At 37.7% G+C, this 20,474-nt stretch overlaps 1 protein-coding gene across 9 annotated transcripts in view; it reads left to right on the top strand.

Annotated features, from left to right (window-relative positions):
• Positions 1-20,474, top strand: part of NCOA2 (nuclear receptor coactivator 2) — a 192,703-nt gene that overhangs the window by 100,654 nt on the left and 71,575 nt on the right. For 7 of the 9 annotated variants that reach the window (XM_030475117.1, XM_030474974.1, XM_030475051.1 and 4 more), the window contains 2 exons: positions 14,053-14,154; positions 15,002-15,174. In XM_030475117.1, the coding sequence (XP_030330977.1) occupies positions 14,072-14,154; positions 15,002-15,174 (256 nt within the window). In that variant the 5' untranslated portion in view covers positions 14,053-14,071. Of the gene's footprint in view, positions 1-1,561; positions 1,584-2,992; positions 3,326-14,052; positions 14,155-15,001; positions 15,175-20,474 lie in introns of those variants that run through there. The other 2 variants (XM_030475517.1, XM_030475446.1) reach the window with 2 other exon arrangements.

The following is a 20,474-nucleotide window of genomic DNA, read 5'->3' on the forward strand; positions in this document are numbered from 1 at the left end:
CTACATTTTGCTACAGAGGCCTGGGGCAGGCGGTGCCATTGAGTAGAGGCTTGAGAGCCTGTCATGTTTGTGGCACCAAATGTCGAAGCCGCAAGAACAATGAAACTTCCTCTCTGCTGCTTGTGTTTTCTTCCTTTATTTCATTACAGAAGATCTAACAAGATAGTGGAGGCTGCTTAGTGCTTGCTGAAATGCTGGCACCTATGTTTTGTAGAAAAAGAGATTTTTGCTGCTTGTAAAGTCATTATGATTTGTCTGATGCCTTTTAGGACGTGTTAAGGGGGGAGATTTGAACAAAATCAACCTCCTTTGCAGCCTGTGTTCTTCAGGTGGCTCCATGTGCTCACAAAACTCAAGTTGGGGTGTTTTCTTTCGTAACTATTTTCTTGCAAAAGTATGGTATGTAGCATGTATGAAACTTCAAGCACTATCTTTGAGCAGAGTCATGTTGTTTGTCCACTCTTCAAAATTCTGTATGCTACTGCCAACAAATGACACTGGTAATGTTCAAAGGGTGTTGCGCTTTTTTTCCTTTTTTTCATATAAATTTTTTGTTGTTATGTCAGTAAGGTAAATTTCTTGTGCAAGGAGGGAAGACGTGATTGCATTACAAAATATACCATCGTATAAGAAAAAAAACCCTTCTTGGAAAGTCTGAGCTAGATGAGTACTTTGAAATCTTTCATTTAACTCAATAGTTCTTAGCATGATATTTAATAACACATGTCATTAGGAAGTCAACTGGCTGGTTAGATTTTGCATTTTATTTAGTGCCATTTTATTTATTCACTTAGACTAATAACAGGGAAGAAAATGAGGAAAGGTGTGAAAACCTTAATTCTCAGAATCTACTTCATTAGTAAATGGAAGAAATACTATAGAATAGCCCCATAATTGTAATAAGAGGGAGTGAGGAGTGGGTCTACAAGCCAAGCTATCAGAGTTGACTATATGAGAAGACTGTAAGTTGATAATCATTGTACCTGAGAGGAAGTCCTGGTGGGGTTGTTTTACTGCCTGCGTTCCTCCTTAGCTTTTCTTACTTCCTTACCTTCACCTTCCTTACCTTCACCTATGGCAGGCCTAGAAAGATGCCTGAATTGGACTGAAAATTGTTATTTATTTATTTATTATAAGCAGATAGAACTTTAGTCTCCGAAGGTTTGATTTGAAAGCTTGTGTCTTTCAGAAGTGGGCTACTCTCAGCACGCAGGAGTCTGTGGCTGACCCTGTGGGTAGTTTCTCTGATAACTGGAGTTGTACAGTGATGGATTGGGAAGGGCTGGTTGGGATGTGAGGATACACATCAGTGTAAGGAAGATCACAGGAATTTGATGAAAATTGTAAATGAAGAATCAAACCAAAAGTTTATGATAAATGCACTTAATTTGCAGCGTGTGCTGTACCTGAATCTCCTCTTTGCTGTTCCCATTTCCTTTTCTCCCATGCATGCTGTCCCCAAAGAAACTTCATCAGGATACTGTAGTGCTCTGATTTTCCATTCCCAATAGCATACACTGTTGTGATTGAGCAACCATCTGACACAAGAATTCTCATGAAGAAGCTTCTATTAGAACTGCATGGTAATAAAATTATTTTTGTTGCTTTTCCTGAAGTTTTTCCAGGTGTTCAGTCCAACTAGTTTAAATTTGTGTTATTTTTTACTTTGGGGCAGTGTATTGCAGGCTTCTGGTCAACTCCTTCTATGAATGGAGTGGGTGTTTCATCCCCTCTTTAGTAGTTATATTTATTTCAAAGTTAAAAATACTTGGAATATATGCTAATTCTTTCTTAGCAAATGTGAGTCTTCTTCACCATAAATGTTTTCATTATTAACACATTAATTTCAGTTTATTTTTACAAAGAAAACAAAATGGCTGATAACATTCAGCTTTAATAGTAGAGTAACTTTGTTTTCCTTGGGCTGCAGGATACAAGCATAGTTGCGTCAGGCCCATGGAATGATTTATGTCCTGGAAAAGAGAGAAGTAACAGTTTGACATCTTGTAGTCTAGGAGGAAAATTGGAGTTTCAGTGAAGTCAGTGATAAAATTCTGATTTATTTCAGTTGAGTCCTGACATCCCTTTAGAACTCCTCAATTTTTCCCTGAATGTCCTTTCTGCTCTTAAAGGAGCTGTGGTAAAGCTTGTAGGGTGTTACTTGTAAGCATTGTGGAGGCCAAAGGTATATATGGATTTAAGAAGGAATTAGGCACAACTGAAGATAGGTTCAGAGGAAGGAGGAGGGACAGCAACACCACAGCTAAACTTGAACCACTGATTGTTAGAGATAAAGAGAGGAGATACCAGGGAGAAGGATCATTCTGCATCTGCCTTGTACTTTTTCCTGAGGCATCTGCTATTAGCTTCCATGACAGACTAGTCACTAACTGTCTTTCATTTGACTTATACAGCCATTCCTATATGTTTTATTTGGTCGTAGTCTGTATTTATGTATGTGTATGTGTATATACACACATGCACTTGTGGATGCAAAGCTTGTGTCGACAAGGTTTTATTCCTTGGCAGTTGTTTTCCTTTAAAATGCATTAAAACGACAATTAAGCTTCCATCTTTTCCTACTGCTGGTTGCAGTATTTTACAAAAGCAAGTAGAATGAAGACCAACATGAAATTAGTAATGGGTATTTATATTCACAGATCAGTTTTAAATCTCATGGGCGTATCAAGAATGTATTTGATTAGGGTGTACAGGCTACTATGGACATTGAATTTTTATCAGGTTCATGGTACTTCATGAGTGTTTGCAAGACACTTGTGTGTGGCTCTGACATAATTTGTTCTATTAGTTTTGATCTTTGTGCTTAGTAACAATGTGCAGACTTAGTACTCCCAATGGCTTTGCTGAGAGTTTAACAGACATCTAACACACATCTGCGTTAAGTACAAAACTGTAATTCTGCATGTTGGGAGATGATACAAGTATAATATTTTATGCATATAGCTGTGTTCTCTCAAAAAGCGTGTACTAGACTGGTTGTTCTTCAAACTTTAATAAGAAAAGAGTAATATAATTTTTTTCATTTCCCAACTCTTACACTGCTGCTCCAGCATAAATGGATGATACTGGCAGGGGTACCAGAATCAGCAGGAAGCACCTGCTGAGGGAACTACTTGCTCATGCAAGCATGGGATAGGAATAAGGGCCAAACCCCGTCTGGTCTCTCCCATAACATCCGGGACCATGTCCTTCTCAGCGGGACACCCTCTGGGACCAGGGCTGAGGCAAGCCACCTTAGGCTGAGGAGAACATGGAATTTTCTGGGAGAGATGCAATAAATGCATCTCAGAGGCAGAGAGGATGGGTAAGCCAGGCACCGTGCTGAAGAGGAGGACTTGGATGTACAATTTCAAGAAGTGGTGCAGGGTTCTGAACCTCATGTAGGCACCAGCCACATCCCTGACTGACAGAGGATTTCAACATGTAGCTGAGTTTCCCTCATAGCTAGCTGTTAACATTACTATGACTGTGGCCATTTGTGGAGCTGAGTACTAGCATTTATTTAACTTGCATATAGGTATGTTTGACTTTGGTCTGTTGTCAACTTGCAACCTTCTGGAACAAAGAAGCTTGAATTCTTGAGTCTTAAATTGCAACTTTAATGTTATACACTGTTAAACAAAATGCATGCTTATGAGAGCATCTCAGTATTTTAGAAGGAAGTGTGGAGTATTTAAGTGATCTTGCAGGTATGTGCGGAGTAGGTTATTCATTTGCCACAATAACAATGTCAAAATATGTAGAAATGCTTTAGATAATGTTTAGGTATGTTTCCTGCAAGTCAGAGTTTTAATTCAATGCTTAGCATTCTATTCTATGATTTGAAAGAATGGCCTGAAGTTTCAACATGCTTCCTAGTAATAGGTGGTTGCGTAGAAGAGAAAAATAAACCCTGTTAGTGCTGCAGCTATATGAAAGTCAGAAACATGAGTTCAGTTTTTAATGAGGCACCAGAGAAGATACACAAAGCTGGGGTTTCCGAACTGCAGCAGATATTTTAGTAAGATCATATGTTTTCAGTGACAGTATCTACTCCAGGACTGAAGGAATATTATTTTGATGACCAGGTTAGAGCTATGAAAGGTGGCATGCAACATAAGCATCTCTTGCTGAGGCTCCAGTGCAGGCTTGGTTGCACATCACATTGCACCCATGCGTGTAGAGATGCTAAGTTGATCCTTGTGACCAGGAAGACCGACTCCTCTCTAGGTGTGTGAAGTCATTGAAATCAAGATTGGTAAGTGATGGAACTCAATTCAAATACGATAGGTTTGATAACTCCATAGTTTGATAACTATTACTGTATACAGCTGATACAGTGATGCAGAAACACGATGCTGTTCTCTCTGACTCACCCTCTGCTTTTTACTTTTTACCCTTACAGAATGCAGTTTCATGAGGTTTTTGTTGATGGAATATATTTTAGCTAAAGTAACCAGACTGGTATTTGACGGGCAGTTAACTGGAGTTAAATCCTAACATAGGCATGCCCATGCAAGAGAAATGTGTAAATGCCTTTATCTATCGTGATTGGTCATGTTTTTCTCACTGCTAAGATAGGCATCTTGAAAATCACACTGAACTGTATAAGATTACTGGTATTTTAAGTAATCTATCCAATTGTACCAGTTATATATGAGATTAGAAAATGTTCCTGCATTTGAGTTTTTCCATGGTGCCTTAAGCTTGTGAGAGCAGTTGTTTCACCCTTCCTCTCTCTTTGGTCTGGTTTTCCCCATGCTCTTTGGTGGTTTCTGGAGGGGAAAATTGGTGTGGGAATTTTAATGGACAAATAAGTTTAGAAACTGATATTGGCATAGAGGATTCAGTAGGAGTTAAAATATGCTTAACTCACTGTTCCAGAAGTATCATCAATTGGAAATAAAAGCCATTTAAGAACAAATTTTCCTCTAATATTACCCTTTTCTGTGTTGTTAGATTTGCTTCATTTGTTAGCTACACTATTTGCAAAGTTTTACTTTAAATCACAGTAGATTTGAAATACTAGGCTTCTAAATCAGCCTCATAAGTAAAATTGTTAATAATTGTGAACTATAAAAAAAAAATCTAGATTAAATAAACATTTTTTGAGGGAATTTGGGCTCCTCCTTTTCCAGTGAAAATGCTTGCAGGCTTAATAGTTTTGCAGCCATAATTTGATACTTATCAAATGTAACCTAGAAGGTTAAATGGTTTTAGAATTACTTTTATTTCTCTCCTTTTTTTTTTTTCTTTTTTTTCTAATGTATCTATGCTCCACAAACAAAATGACATGAGAGTGACTGGCATATTTACAAATAATGTTTTGGCATTGTATTTTGGTTTTTAGTCTGGTGTTTTAAGGGGATCTTAGTGGTATTAAGCTGCAATTCTCTTGTCTTTGTATATTAAGAATCTTGATAAGAAGAGAGAGGTATAATCCCAAACCTGAAATTATGATACAGTCTTGAACAATTTTTTGCAGTGGATACGACCTGCCTCCTGTTTGACAGTGTTTTGATTAAAACAGACTTTTTCCTCTTTAAAAGTGGGAATTGAGCATACCTGTTAAGTAAAAAAAAAAAAAAAAAAAGGTACTTTCTTCCTCTGATAGTTTTCCTCTGTTTTCTTCTTAAAGCCTAGTCTTGCTATTCCTGAGCATATTAGAGGTGGCTGATTTAGCCTAATCCGTAAGCAGCTGAGTGAGTGGCTATGTTAAGAGCCTTTGCCTATGGGAATACAGAAGGTAGGAGCCATCTTACACTGCTGGGTCAGCCTGGAGGGGGTTTTGCAAAGTCTCAAGCAGGACCAGGGGCTTCTCAAACCTGTGGTTTTGAGTAGCTGAGAAAAAAACCTCTTTCTCCTTCAAGATTTAGATAGATATTAAAGTCTTATTAAATACCAGTCTGTAACACTGAACATTAATGTTAGCCATATCTTTGATTGTTACAGCATGTGTTAAAAGAGCTGCTGCCGCCCATTTGCAGCCTAATGTGTTTATTAGACGGTCTTCCTGGTGGCATCGTGAAGTGTCTTTCAGGTAAAAAATTCATGAGCATTATTGGCTTTCAGGCTGCAAATGGAATATGTCATCTTCTTGCTGTCTAATACACCACTCTAAAGCCATTATACAGGAGTAAGGGAAAAGATATTGTTGAGGAAGGAGCTTTTGGCTTAAGCATTTGTTTATAGTCTGTTATGGCTTTGTAGATTGAGCAAAAATGTGAGTAGTAGGTGTTGGAGCCAGTTTTCTGTTCTTTTATACATGGGCTCAATGGCATCTGCTAATAAATTATTTTCTTATTCTTAGTTCTAGTTTGTGGAGTCTAAGAATAAAGTAGAATTTAGTAAATATTACCATGAATCTCCTTCAAATGTTACCTGTAGTAGGCTCTCTTTCAAATGGAATTGTATCTTCTAAGTAACAAGTGTTACTTTCAGCTAGAATAGGCTACAGGTGCACATCAGGTTTTAGTACAAGTCCTTTAAAGGAGACTAGAGTTTTTCAGCTTGCTGCTATCACCTTCCTCATAGAAACTCTGTTTTCTATTTTCGCTTTATACTAAATGACTGTTGTAGGGTGGCAAAGATTTGAGGCAGTTTCATCGATAGTGAAAGTGGTAGTGCTGTTTCAGGAAAAAAGCGTATCCTTGAAGAAATTAATTTATATTTGTAATATGAGGTTACCATCACCAACCAAGGTATTGGACATCTTGTTATTTTGACAGATTGGTTGGTTGTGGTATATTCCAATTCCAGGTGTTTGGTGATGAAGAATGGCTATAGTAAGTCAGTTGTAGAACATGTGGCTTATGTATGCGAGGGAAGCAGGAGAATGGTTTACTACGTCTTTAACTTTCTTTCCTGACAAACTTTTTTGCAGTGGATCTCTTGCCTTAATTTAATTTTACCAGACACAGCCTTCTTTTCCTGCTCCTTTCATTTCCCTTGATCTTCACCTCTATTTTTTTTCACTCCTTTCCAAACCCTCTTCCATTTCTCTCTGGATTTGTTGAAATACACAAGAGAAAGTTTGCACGTGACGAGGCTGAGCTTTTCCAATAGCAGTGTGGTGTGTAGGGTGGGTGGGCTCAATTAGCTGATTGGGAGTCTGATGTGTCCACAATGAAAAGTGCTGGGAGACAAAGCAATCCTTCCTTCTGAACTGCTGCAGCTGAACAATGAAAGGTTGGCCCTAGGCTCCAGTGATTCCAGTTTCTGATCTAGCATCTTATCTTGCCTCTGACAGCGATTTCCTTCTGAGGCCTGGGAAAGTGGCTAGCAAATATTGCCTTCTTCAAAAGGATTAAAGATTGCAGTGTATATCAATATTAAATATTTTCCAATTCAGAAGTGGAGCCAGTGAAAAAAAGAGTTCATGAGCAGGAAAAAATGTGAAGAATCAGAAGCTGCATGTGACTTCCAACTTTCCTCTGGCTTCTACCAGAATTAATGCTATATGATGTACATCAGTAATTTCGAAACTGCGACTGAAAGCTTCTAATCATGAGAACTTCACAGGAAAAGAGTATGAATTATAATGGCTGCATGTTTAGTTTATAATTAACCACAGGGATATGAGCTGTTTGTATTTTTAAATTGGGTTATTAGAGAAAATTTTTGCCAAACTTTTCATTGACTTATAATATTTTTGGGCAGTAAATCGTATTTTTACTGTTTGCTACTCCATAAAACAGTGACCTTAATAAATCACTTCTATATTTATCAGCTGAGTCTACACTAAATGCAGGTATTGGTGTGCTGGAAGGTTGATAGTATAGTATTGCTACCTGATTGTCTGCTATATGGTACTTTACCTTTTGTTTGCTACTTTTCAGATCGAAATAGCAGCTTTGAAGGTATAATCCTCATTTATTCTTTAACTGCATTTGTTAGGCTTATAATAAATCTGACAGTTTAACAGGCCTTGTTTGGAAGATGGCCTGCCCCGATAAGAGATAAAATGCACATTATCTTCTTCTGCATTGACTCTGGATGATTAGCTGCTTTCACTGATGCTGAGGATCAGTGCTGGGACGTTTACTCTGCATGCCCATGTTCCTTTGTGGTATTTGAGGAGCAGAGATGTTACAAATTCATGCAACGGATCTGTGCTAGATTTTTTTTCTCTCTCCTCCTTCATGGGGACTCTGCTTTTATTTTTTTTCTCCCATGTGTTTTATTTTTGGGTTTGCATTGTTTTATTTTTTTCCCTTTGAAAGATGAATGTTTACTATTGCTTTATAATTAGGTTAAGTCTGTGTACTCTAACTCTGAGAGGTTGCTGGTAGAGGATGTGAAGGAGGATGTGCTGTCACAACGAGAGCAGAAACTATTGTTTTATTACTGATAACAAGAAAAAATGAATTTAAGCCTCTTTCAGGCTCTATTGTTTCAGTATCCCGACATCTGGTAGAAACTGGTTAGGCCTCAATGACTATAATTGCAAAACATATAGTGTCGAAGAGTTTATTGATTTAATATTTCAGTGTTTGTGATTTATATTTAATGATTGGAAAAAATTAGACAGTGATTTTGTCTACAAGTATTTTGAATGCTTAGACTTCTGATAGCAAAATGGAGAAAGCAATATAATGCACTTACAGTGTTAAATGTAAATACAAAGAAAGTATTTACTTACCTGAGATGTCCTGTTGGTACAGGTCATCTGTTGGAGCCTAAAATTAGTTCTTTAGGTATTTTTAATAATAGTAATTCTGCTTCTCTAATTATCTCTTTCCTTATACGAAAACCCCATGGTGGGTGTATTTATCTTTCCATTGCTCCATTGCTCCTCATTGATGCCCAGTGGAATTGGAGCTTGAGGGTCATCTGAGTCGGCATTAGAAATTCGGCTCTTAGTTATTGTTGTAGGGGGTTTTTTGTAGGATAAATGGAATAAAAACTTAATATATCTTGAAAAATCTGCTACCAGCATTGAAGGCAAAATACTAATCCCACACTGGGATATTACATTTGTATTTTGGAGCGCAGTACAGCTCCCAGACAACTTACACAATGAAAAAGGGAGTGCCTGGACTTGCATGACACTTCGTTCTGCAAGACATGCATTCAAATTCAGCTTTGTAAGACATTTTCTTTCAAATAAAAATTGGTTTAGTTCAGCATCTGACATATCATGATGCTATTTTTTTCATTAACAAACATATGTCTCTGTCTGTCTCTCCTCAATGCAGTGATTACTGCTCGTTTTGTTTTTACTAATTCCCAATTTGGTTAATCCTTTTCCTATTCTTTACCATGCTAATAAGCCTTACCAACTTGTTTCAGAAGACATATGGTAGAGCTGATACTTTATTTCCATTTCTTCTAAAACACTAAATGTACTGAACTGTGCAATTTCTTTATCTTTGGGGTTTTTTTTCTGGAAATTCCTGCAGAGATGTATAAAAAGATCAGAGGAGCAGGATGAATGCTGCTTTCTAATCTAAGGTAGTTCCCTATAGGGGAGGTTTATTGGAGTAAAACTTTGAGCCTCTGACTTGTTGTTCTGGTCATAGTGGCTTCAGTTTTGAATTGTCACGTGTCCTGGAAAAATTCAGACTTCAAGTTTGGGAGTTGTATTTTCTGGTCTGAGAAGCTATCTGTGTAGTTCTGGAACAACTTTAAAAGTACCTAGGTTATCTTGTTAAAATATTAATGTTATGGATTTTTTTTAATATTATAAAACTATTAGTAGTAACGAATAACCAAGAAATTTTGAGGTTGATAAATTAATGTCCATGGAGGGAGTTAGGACAGAACCTAAAAAGCACTATACGCAGTGTAGCTGCTCCTGGCCCACAGATGTTTGTATGTATGTCTAAAATTCACCTATCAATTCAATCTAAATTCATGAGGTTTTCCCCTTCTCACTTCAAAGTTTCCTAGGTGCCTGCTCTTAGGTACCACATGTGCCCAGAGGTACTTTCTTCTGAAAAATGTGGTTTTAGTTCCTTGCTTATGCCACATTAAATTTGTAGAGGTACCTAAATCGTCCAGACATCTTAATCTACTAGTATTCATAGATCTTGAATATGAATTCGCTTATACAAAAAAAAGAACATAGCTTCAAAAAGGAAGCTGCTTTCTTTTTAAGAGACATGAGGAAGCTGGAGGGTGCTTATCTCTTTGACTCGACTTGTTAGAATCAGTGCTGAGAATGGGAGGTACAGGTTTGCTACCCTTCTCAGCCTAAGAGATTCAAACCTCTTAAGACAATGTTTAAAGAACTTACCTGTGAATTTAGTGGTATGGTCTACACACCTAAAGATTCCCACTGCACTGCAAGAGTTAACCTTGCCCTCTTAATGTCATGAACATCCAGGTTTCGCAAGCAGATAGCCTACCACCTAGGAGGCTGTCCTGCATGATGAAAAATAGAGGCTTGAAATTCTTCCGCGAAGAGGGAGCTGTTTTCTGGCTGTTGTAGTCGGTATGTAGTATTATGGAAGAGCAGGGCAGCAGATTATCTAACCACAGCTTCTAAAAGTTGGTTCCTCCTCATTTCTTCTAACTTGGGAGAAGATTTTACTTTCTGAATCCCCAGAAAATCGCAGAACTTAACCTGTCCTAGACAGACCCATAATCCCTAGGGAGACTGAGCTTGGGGGTACATCCTCGTGATTTTAGTACTGTGTACTAGATACTGCGTAGTGACTTTCATTTCGGCCTGTGAGATTTTTTGTAGATTGCCTTAGTATTGTCTGTCTAGGTCCTAACTCTGGATTTTGCGTCTGCTCTGGAGCACAGGTCATGGACAATATGGAGCTGCAGAGCCTGTACAGATCTTTGAGGTATAGAATGTAGTTTCTAATGAAGACATAGGGGAGAGCAGAGAGCAAACATGGTAGTAGGTGGTAGATTTCCAGAAAAAATATATTATGAGTAAAAAGAAACGGGTAACTCATTCTAAGAACGAGCTGATAAGGCTGCTGAGAAAAAGACGTAATGGCCTGTAAGTGCAAACAAAATAAAATAAATAATTAGTTTGTCTAGAACCATTTACTATATTTAATAAGGAGAGAAGAAGGTGCTAGTTTTGTAATAATGGTACCACTTTTGTTCCCTTAAATACAAAAGGCTGAAGATGTTTGTGGTGGGAGGATAGTTGTAATATGTCTTCTGAAGGCAGATACTGTAGATCTAGTGGAATTCCTACATAATAGCATCAGTGTGAATGGAAGAAGAACTGAAATATGCATTGGTGGCATATGTTTACTTCTTACAAGGGCATATAATGGTAGGACAAGGAGGAATGGCTTTAAACAGAAAGAGGGTAGATTTAGATTAGATATTAGGAGAAAGTTCTTTACTGTGAGGGTGGTGAGACACTGGAAAAGGTTGCCTCAAGAAGTTGTGGCTGCCCCATCCCTGGCAGTGTTCAAGGCCAGGTTGGATAGGGCTTTGATCAACCTGGTCTAGTGGAAGATGTCCCTGCCTGTGGCAGGGGTTGGAACTACATGAGCTTTAAGGTCCCTTCCAACCCAAACCATTCTATGATTCTATGATGGAGCTATGGGTGAAACTTTGGTTACTGCAAAAATACGCTTCCCTGTGCAGTAATAGCTGGGAAATTCCCTGACAGAGTAGCTGGGAAAACTATCAATAAGTGTTCCCATTTGCTTTCTTGTGGAGGGGTTGTTCCCACTAAATGCTTATTTCTGACTTTAATTCTTACTACTCAGGGGAAGAAGATGGAAGTTGAATGTTCAACAGATTTTCATGAATTATTGTGCTAGCTTTTCCCAAGAAAAATAGTGAATTGGTTTGCATTTCTCAGATATTACTTGGGAAGCGTAAGAAACGAAGGGATTCCCCAGCCTACTTTTTCTTCTGAGCTTTAGGACACCATCTGAGTCTGTCTCAGAGGTCAGATGATCTCAGGAATGTGCAGCTTTCATTATGCTGATAACTTTTTCTCACCCTGGTCAGTAAAAAATTCAGTCATTTGAACAGAGCCCCAGGGATGCTTCCAGCTTTCCACTGACAGAGATGTGGAACTGCTGTATCCTTACAACTTCTCTTAATTACTGACAGTTTTCTTAATAGTATCTTGCCCCTTCCTTGGAGCTCTCCTTGTCATACTTATGTTATTGCATATTTTCAGGGAAATGAAACACATCAGACGGATGTATATTTCTACTTTTGTGTATACATAGACATATGAATGACTGCTGGGGCCAGAAATCAGTGAAGATACATAGTTTTTATGGAACAGCCAGTGTCACAGGCCACACTGGAGGCTGTGGTAGATGTGTCATGCTCTGCAGTGAGGTCGGTGTTGGTGTGGCACTGTGAATGCCCTGACTGCATCACTGGAGACTTGCAGAGTTCTCCAGCAAGCACACAGTGATGGAGTTTGTGATGGCACATCTTCCCTTTGAGAGCTCAGCTCTGCTCCCCTGCGGAATCAGGGATCCCTTCTTCTTCTTGCAGTGGGTTGTTCTCAAAAGGTTGACAATGTGTCAACCTTTGACAACCAATGACAGCCTTTGTCAACCAGATATACATGGCCAGGTTGGATGGGCGTCGAGCAACCTGGTCTAGTGGAAGGTGTCCCTGCCCATGGCAGGGGGTTGGAACTAGAATCTTTAAGGTCCTTTCCAACCCAAACCATTCTATTGGTAAACTCAATAGAGAAAAGGTAATCCAGATATTTTTCAAATAGAATCTGTTACCATCCACGTCAAACACCAGCTGGGAGCTGTGTTTCAGGCATGATCCAGTCTTTTCCATGAAACCTGACCAGTATTTAAAAAAAAAAAGAAAAAAAACCCACAAAACAAAACAACAACAAAACCTCCACTTGTTTTAGTTTAGAAAAAATTTAGCTGGTGTTCAGTTCTGAGTCTGAGATGGCTCTGAGTCTTCGTTTGCTTGTTCAAGTTTCAGTAAGTAGCCTTTCTCAGCATCCCTGCAGAACTGCTTGGATCACAGTCTCCAGGCTGTTTCTGCTGATATCTTCATTCAGCCAGTTCATTGGGAAAACTTAAGATTTCCAGTGTCAACATCCTGTTACCAGCACACCTATTACCTGTGAACATCCACAGCTGCTAGATTTTATAAAGTGTCAGAAAAGCAGAAGAGCACTGCAGTTTTAACCCACAGCGGTTCCCTCATTAAGTTCAGTGCATTCTGACTGGGCCAGCAGAGGGAAAGGAACTGGTGGGAGAGAAATGAAAGGCTTGAAGAAGCTGGTGAACCCCCTTGTTTTGATACCTGATTTCCATTTTATGCTGGTGTGAAGTGATCACAGAATTATGGGCCCCAGCCCTTATTTTAGCATGGTATGAGTCACCTCCCTATGCCCTTTGTAATAGTGATTTCTGCCTCCAGAATATCGGTATTTATTGAGGAGTATGTAACCTGGGGCAGGCAAGTTTTGTGTATTTCTATGGTGCATAGGACAACAGACGGCCAGGAGCGGGGCAGGATTTCCATGGGCTGTTGATTGCACAAATTGTAATAAGCTTGTGTTGTTTTAACACATGATAGCTAGACAAGTTATTTTCCTTATGAGGTAGATTATATGCACAAAATATTTATCAGTTCCTCAGTGATCTCTAGTGTTGACAGATGCTCTGTTTCTACAGTATTGTACATGTTCTTGTGCAAGTATTATCTTCTGATTTTTAACTAAAGATTTTTATGTAGCTGGGATACACATTTCCTTTAATGTATTTCAGTTCTGTTGTGGTTTTTTTGTTGTGTGGCACTATGGCTTTTCTTTTGTCTTTCCTCATTCAACCTTGCAAAATTGCCATGAAAATTCAGCAACCCAGGCACAAAATGTACTTATCTGGTAGCAATCAAAGAGATGATAACGCTTTGCTTGCCCACCACGAATTTTCTTCTGAAGGAGTTTTGTGTAGCATTTTGTGGTGTCATAAACACAGTGTTTTTATTGGTACCTTTCAAACAAACTCTATTTCAAATGATAGATTTGCCAAGGAAAAACTGACTTGAGCATGGAAAAAGAAACTTGAAAATAAGAACAGAGAGCTCATGACTCTTCCACCATAACCCTTTCTTGCCCTTTCTTCCTTTTAGTTGCTGATATGTGTTCAAGATGAGTGGGATGGGAGAAAATACCTCTGACCCAACCAGAGCAGAGTCAAGAAAGCGCAAGGATCCCGATCAGCTTGGACCCAGGTTAGACCATTTATTTCTGAAGACACTGAAAAAGCAACACTTAAATTGTTACATGTGCACACATTTTTCAGTTAGAAAATGACAAACATTCTTGCAAAGAGAAGTCAGTACCAACTAGTCTGATGCAGAAATTTTGTGGTGTTGTGGGTTTGGGATGGGGGCTAATATCTTTTATTGTTATTTGGTTGGTTGGTTTGAATCCAGTGTAGTGCCAAAATATAAAATTTTGGTGACAATTTAGGAGCTATGTAAAAATCTTTTTTGGCTAATCATTGCAAGGAGTCTTCAGTCACTCATTCTGGCAATTTTTTTTACTGCCTCTCTTGTACATCATAATCAGGGACTTGAAAAATACTTTTCAGTTTTATGTCAGTTGCATTACCAACACAAATTTTAAAGCATAACCACTCATCTACCATTTCTTCTTGCAACTGTGTGTCATAATTTCACAAGGAGGCAGAGAGTATGAGTTGTTTGGTTTAACTTTTGAGCTGTTTTATTTTCTCATACACTGTCACTATATAATACTCTGTGGATTCTCAACATCGTGTGGAGGGATACTTGTAAATGTTCAAATCCCACTCCCCCAGTTAATCTTTGGTTTGAATTTCAAATCCCAAACCTCTTTTGAAACAAAAACGTGACTGCTGGGAGGGGGGGGGGGGTGGGAAGTAGCATCTTTTAATGCTCCTTTCTTTCTCTGCTTGAGAAACTTGTAAGTTGCACTTTTGCAGTGAAAGGGATCAGTTGTCTCTCTTTTTGTTAAACTGCTCTCAAACCATTTGAAATCATCTTTGAGCTGGGCAGAAGGCAAACAAAGTGACATTAAATAAAATCCTCTTTCCAGCCCTAAAAGAAGCACTGAGAAACGCAATCGTGAGCAAGAGAATAAATACATAGAAGAACTTGCAGAGCTGATTTTTGCAAATTTTAATGATATTGACAACTTTAACTTTAAACCTGACAAATGTGCAATCTTGAAAGAAACTGTGAAGCAAATTCGTCAGATAAAAGAACAAGGTAAGAAGACTAATTAATTGACTTTGAATATTTTCTGTGTTGATTATTGCTTTATTTTTGGCAAACCCAATGGTCTCTTCAGCTTTTCTTTAGCAAATTCCCAGGTTTTTCATTAATCAGTAATGACAAATTCTGTAGTTCATGTGAACAGAGTGTGTTAACTATCTTATTCACTATTTTAAAAATAAGTCTCTCAGAAAATTCAGAACTTGCAGAGAGAGAGAGAAAGTCGGCCAGTCCGATGTGGGCATCTAATGGAACTAAAATTACTTGTGCTTTTACAAAAGTTAACTAGCAGATGGCACGGGGAGGGGGAAGAGTACTTGCGTACTCTTACATGGATGATGAATCTATGCAAAATCGGAATAATCCAGGAGAAGGGGGTATGAAAGTATTCTGCATTCCCCGTTTTGCTTTCTTTTGTTGGTATGAATAGATATTGTGGACTAAATTATCTGCGTCCCTTAAATGATGACATCATATCCTCAACTACAATAGGTTTGAAACTATTCTAATCTCTAGATAGGGTCTTGTTATAAACGTAAACTAGAGAACATGACAGTTTTCTTCCTGTTCTTTGTCTAGAAGATTAGTTTTGTATTTCTTTTCTTTACACATATGTCCTATTTAAAGAAAAAACCCAAATCTTTTAGAAACTGTAAATTTTTGGAAGTGGGTTTTTGTGGCACGGGTCTGTCTGGGCAGGCATGAATAGCACTGCAGGTGTTTGGGGCAGATTCAAATTCTTAAAATAGGTGTGTTTCATTTTTCTTTTAATGTAAAAGATTTCAATCTCTTTATAGACTGTGTTTAGAGAGATTCCTTTGCTTTTTGAACACGTTAATTAACATTTTTCACTTTTTCAGTATTCTGTTATTTCTGTGGAAAGTAATACTTCCTTTTCCATACTGTATGTGTGAAGTTACAGAAGTGGAGAATATGTGTTGCATAATTTAGATACAGGTTTATTTCTAAAACAAGAAGGTCTGCTGTTTCAAGCATCAGCCTGTTCAAAGCTAAATGTAAAGTCAGCAGTGTCAAATAGTGTGAACTGCCTCCAGAGTGGCTCCAATTGATTAATTTTTGGGAATGTTCCTGTTTCTCAGCTTGTTCTCTTCTTGTTGCTATTAGGTTGCAATAATTTTTTACATGGATATTCTAGTGAAGTTGCCATGCGCCATATTGGAAGTATACCTCTTAACCTGGCACAGTGTGCATCATCATTTCTTGTTGGCTTTTGAGATTTTATTTTTTCTTCCTCATGTTTGGTTCTTCCTTTTCTTACTTTTAGTTTTGGATTTTTGTTTTGCTGTCACCAGGAGACACATTCTCCTTACTCTTACCTGAGAAGGAATAAGGACAAAAAAATCTGCTTTCCTAGGAAGTGGGTGCACAGAGAAAAATCTGTTAGTTCACTTGGTAATTCTCTCAGCAGCTCTAGAAAATCCAGTCTGAAAATCTGGCTCTAACTAATGGCACCTTTGGCACATCCAGGGTTTTGTTATTCAGGACCAATATCATAAAAACATTTTTCATATTGTTATAAAATGTTCTCACTCATCAGACCAGGTTACATGTAAATTATTTAAGTCATAATGGGCCAGAATTGCACCAAAGCTGAATGTGCACTTAATTTTCTAAGCTTTTAAAGTCTTATTGCAAAAACAACTGAAAATACAATCCTAAAGACAGACTAAAATGCTATGAATACTGTTTATTTCAACAAGTACAAGTAGTTTGCAACCCTTGAGCAATAAAGATACTAAATTACTCTTTATGATGTTGATTTGTTGCACAAGGTTCTTCATCTGAGAACAATTAGATTGTCTGGCAACTGTTTGGGTCTTTGCATAAAACTCATAGCTAGTACAGACTAGACTTTAAGTCTCTCAAAGGGCCATTGCAAAACACCGAGACCCTCAAGGTAGTCATTAATAGCATCACAGTATCTGGAAACGAAGATTAGAATACCTGAAATTATTCCTTTAATTAAAAGTTTGATACTGATTTCTGCATAGAAGCTACATCTGTTTGTTGTAATGGCAAACTTAAAAGGTTTTTCTGTTTAAGAAAAATTCAAATGACAGCATACTCTGAAATGCAGCATTGGTTTGGAACAGGCATTTCATTAAGAAGTAGGTCTCACATACAGTAAACATTCAAACTGCACAACCAGTAGAGTACACCTATACTTCTGTTGAGTGCCACAAAAACCCTGACCTAAGCAAGGCAAACAGATTGAAGACCTAGTGTGACTATTGCTGTTTTATGTTTTTTAGGTAGTTTACCACCTCACATTGGGAATCCAAATTCCAGGTTGTTCCAAATCTTTTTGATGGCTTTTCCACTGCCAGACATGTTAGAAGACCTTTATAATGCTGAAACACTTGCATTATCTTAACAGTATTTTTTCTAAAACAAAATCATGAAAATAATACTATACTTGCATACAGTGCCATGAGACTCAGGTTAAAAATTGCATTTTCTTACAGTTGTGTTGTTGATTTTTAGTGTTACATTAAATACCTGTAGAAGAAAACTAAATGAATGTCCTGAAATTCCTGAGTGATTCTACATTAACACAGGCAAATCACGATGGCTAGTTTTTGTGTAGAGGATCTGCTCTGCTTCTCTTCAAAACCGGATTAAATTAGTGAGAGCTTATTTTAAAGTTTTATTATTTAGAAGTTTTAGTAAAGAGGTTGGATTTTTGGAATAAATACTAAAAATTCTTCACAAATTTTCTTTTTCATCTATAAATAGAATTGCACATCAAGGTCTAATTACTTACAGAAGCGTAGTCAGTTATAAATACCTTGTAAAGGCACTGAAAGCAACAAGTTTTATAGCTTCTACTGAGATTTGACAAGGAGACTTTATTCTAGGTTCTAGGAATGAAAACAAGGAAGGAAGAAATACAGATTAATATTCATTTCCCATGTCAAGCTTCCTGGGCTGGTAGCTGGAAAAAAGTGATAGATTTTTTGCTGTAGTAATACTATGTAATTTAGTATAATGTTATCCTGATCTATTTTATATGCAAATATATATTTGCAATACTATATCTGTTATCTTTATATCATTTCTCACAGTATATACTTCAAAGATTCTTTAGTTGTGGTATGTTAGAGATTTGATTTATTACGATTTGAAAGCAAGTTATAAATATATGCATATAACTGAATTAATTAGAAGAATTAAAGATATTTGGAAGATATAAACGTTGTGTATAGTTTTAATCTGGGTTTTGAAATGTTTACAGCACTTGGGGAAAATGAAGACAAGTTTCCTTACAAAAGCTGAATTTTCTACTGACGACTTTTACCTTATTATCTTACGCTGACTGGATAGAGATTTGTAGATGTCCAGAAGAAATGAAAATCTGTGATTTTAGCAGGAAGATGAAACAGACATTGTATTCATGTAAATCTTAAGTGGACATTTCTGCTGGGGATTTGAGGCTTGTATTTCAAGCACTTGGGAAAAAATTCACGCAGTTTTTTTATTTATAGCACAAAAGTGAAAATGAAATGGTGGTTTTATGGTTGTGTTGCATAGTCATGAAAGTGTAAGGTTTCCTGTTATTTGCAGTCTATGTTAAATTACTTTTAAAAAATATTAGTCATATGTGTTTCAGATGTGTTCATAATATACACAGATGTGAAGAAGCACTGTAAGTTCTGATTTGCAAGTGTTTAATTAAAAAGAAGCTTGGTTTAGGCTAGTGTAAAGACCACTGGGGATAAATGTTCCTTTCTATGCCAGACAGCCAAGAACCTATAAAGTCATTTGATTGTACTTAAGAAATATATCTAGTAAAATAGTGTCTGATTTTAGGATCCTACCTTATTTTTAAGAAACCACTTCAGCACTTAAGACAGATTCATTTCACTTGTCTAAGTACTGCTGAAAATGTTTCTTTATGTCTGAAGACAACAAAATTCTGAGAGCAAATAAAAGGAGTCTGGAATTCTCCCTTAGTTTACAATCAGTTGAACTGTTTCGCATCAATCTCATTTGATTTCATACCTACAGCGGTCCTTTGCCTTGAATCTTGTCATCTGTCTGATTCCTCATTGTGTCAGTGGTTTTGTTTCTCATTATTGGTTTTGGTTGCTGTGTCCCCTTTAGCGGATATTTTTTGCTTCTGGGTATTAAGCAAGATATAAAAATCAAACCTTTACCCTTAGTTTAAAGCTCTTTTTATCCATCATGCTAACCTTGTGCAGGTAAATAGCTCACACTTTAAAGCAGAGATTATTTGTTACATTACACTGCTTGAACATCTATTGGTTCAGGCTTTGAAACCTCCTTCATTATTTTGTTGTGGTTCTAAGCTCTTCAGATATCAGCAATGCAGTAGGTACAAAGGCTACTGGAGATCACCTTAAGCTTCTTCAGCAGTTTCTCTAGTTAAGCAGTCTCCTCTGACCCCTTCAGTATGAATGCTGAAGAATGTGTCCTGACATCAAGTACAAGACTTCTTTTTATTTACTTTTTTTCCATCAAGTCCCCCGAGTACCTTCTATTAAACTCCAGGTCTGCATCTCTTAGTTCTCTGCTCCTACTCTGCATGCCTTTTTGTTTTCTGTAGCCTTTTTTTAGGATGGCATACACCTGTCTTATTTAGATTCACATACCATGGGATATTACCTATTGTGCCAAAGAATGCCCAAATCATAGACTATCTCAAGTTGAAAGGGACCCATAAAGATCATTGAGCACAACTCCCAATCCAGGCTACATTCAGTCGGTCAAACATGACGATACCACAACTAACCAGGAAGAGAAGTACATCTGTCTCTCAAACTCATCTTCTTTAGGTAGGAGCACGCACTTGTAGCATCACTGGTTGCTTGTTCAGAAAAGAAACATTATCAGGCGAGGAGATTTATTTTTAAGGGACATTTTCCCTTAACATTATCAGAGATTTCTGGGGAAGAAGGACAGAAAAAAATGATCCACATTCTGCAAATGCCTTGGAACCACTGGACAGTGCACCATGCCCCCTTATGCACTTCTGTCGCAGGAGAAGCAGGAAGGACACCTGAAAGTTAAGGACATTCTCTCAATGTCATCCTCAGCTCGGCAGAGTGCAAAAGCCATCCTCAGCACTGATGGAAAATTACCTGAACATCTGCAACCTGCTCAAATTCAGCATCTCCTGTCATCCAGTCTCAGTTCCGTATTCCTGCAGAGTCCAGCATTCATGTGTCACAAGTTTCTGAAGAGGTTTTGTGTTCAAAACAGAGATTTTGTGTAGATCAGTTTTGCAGTAGTACAGGGAAGGGATATCAGAG

Source organism: Strigops habroptila, chromosome 1, assembly GCF_004027225.2.
Source record: "Strigops habroptila isolate Jane chromosome 1, bStrHab1.2.pri, whole genome shotgun sequence".
NCBI classification, from domain to species: domain Eukaryota; kingdom Metazoa; phylum Chordata; class Aves; order Psittaciformes; family Psittacidae; genus Strigops; species Strigops habroptila.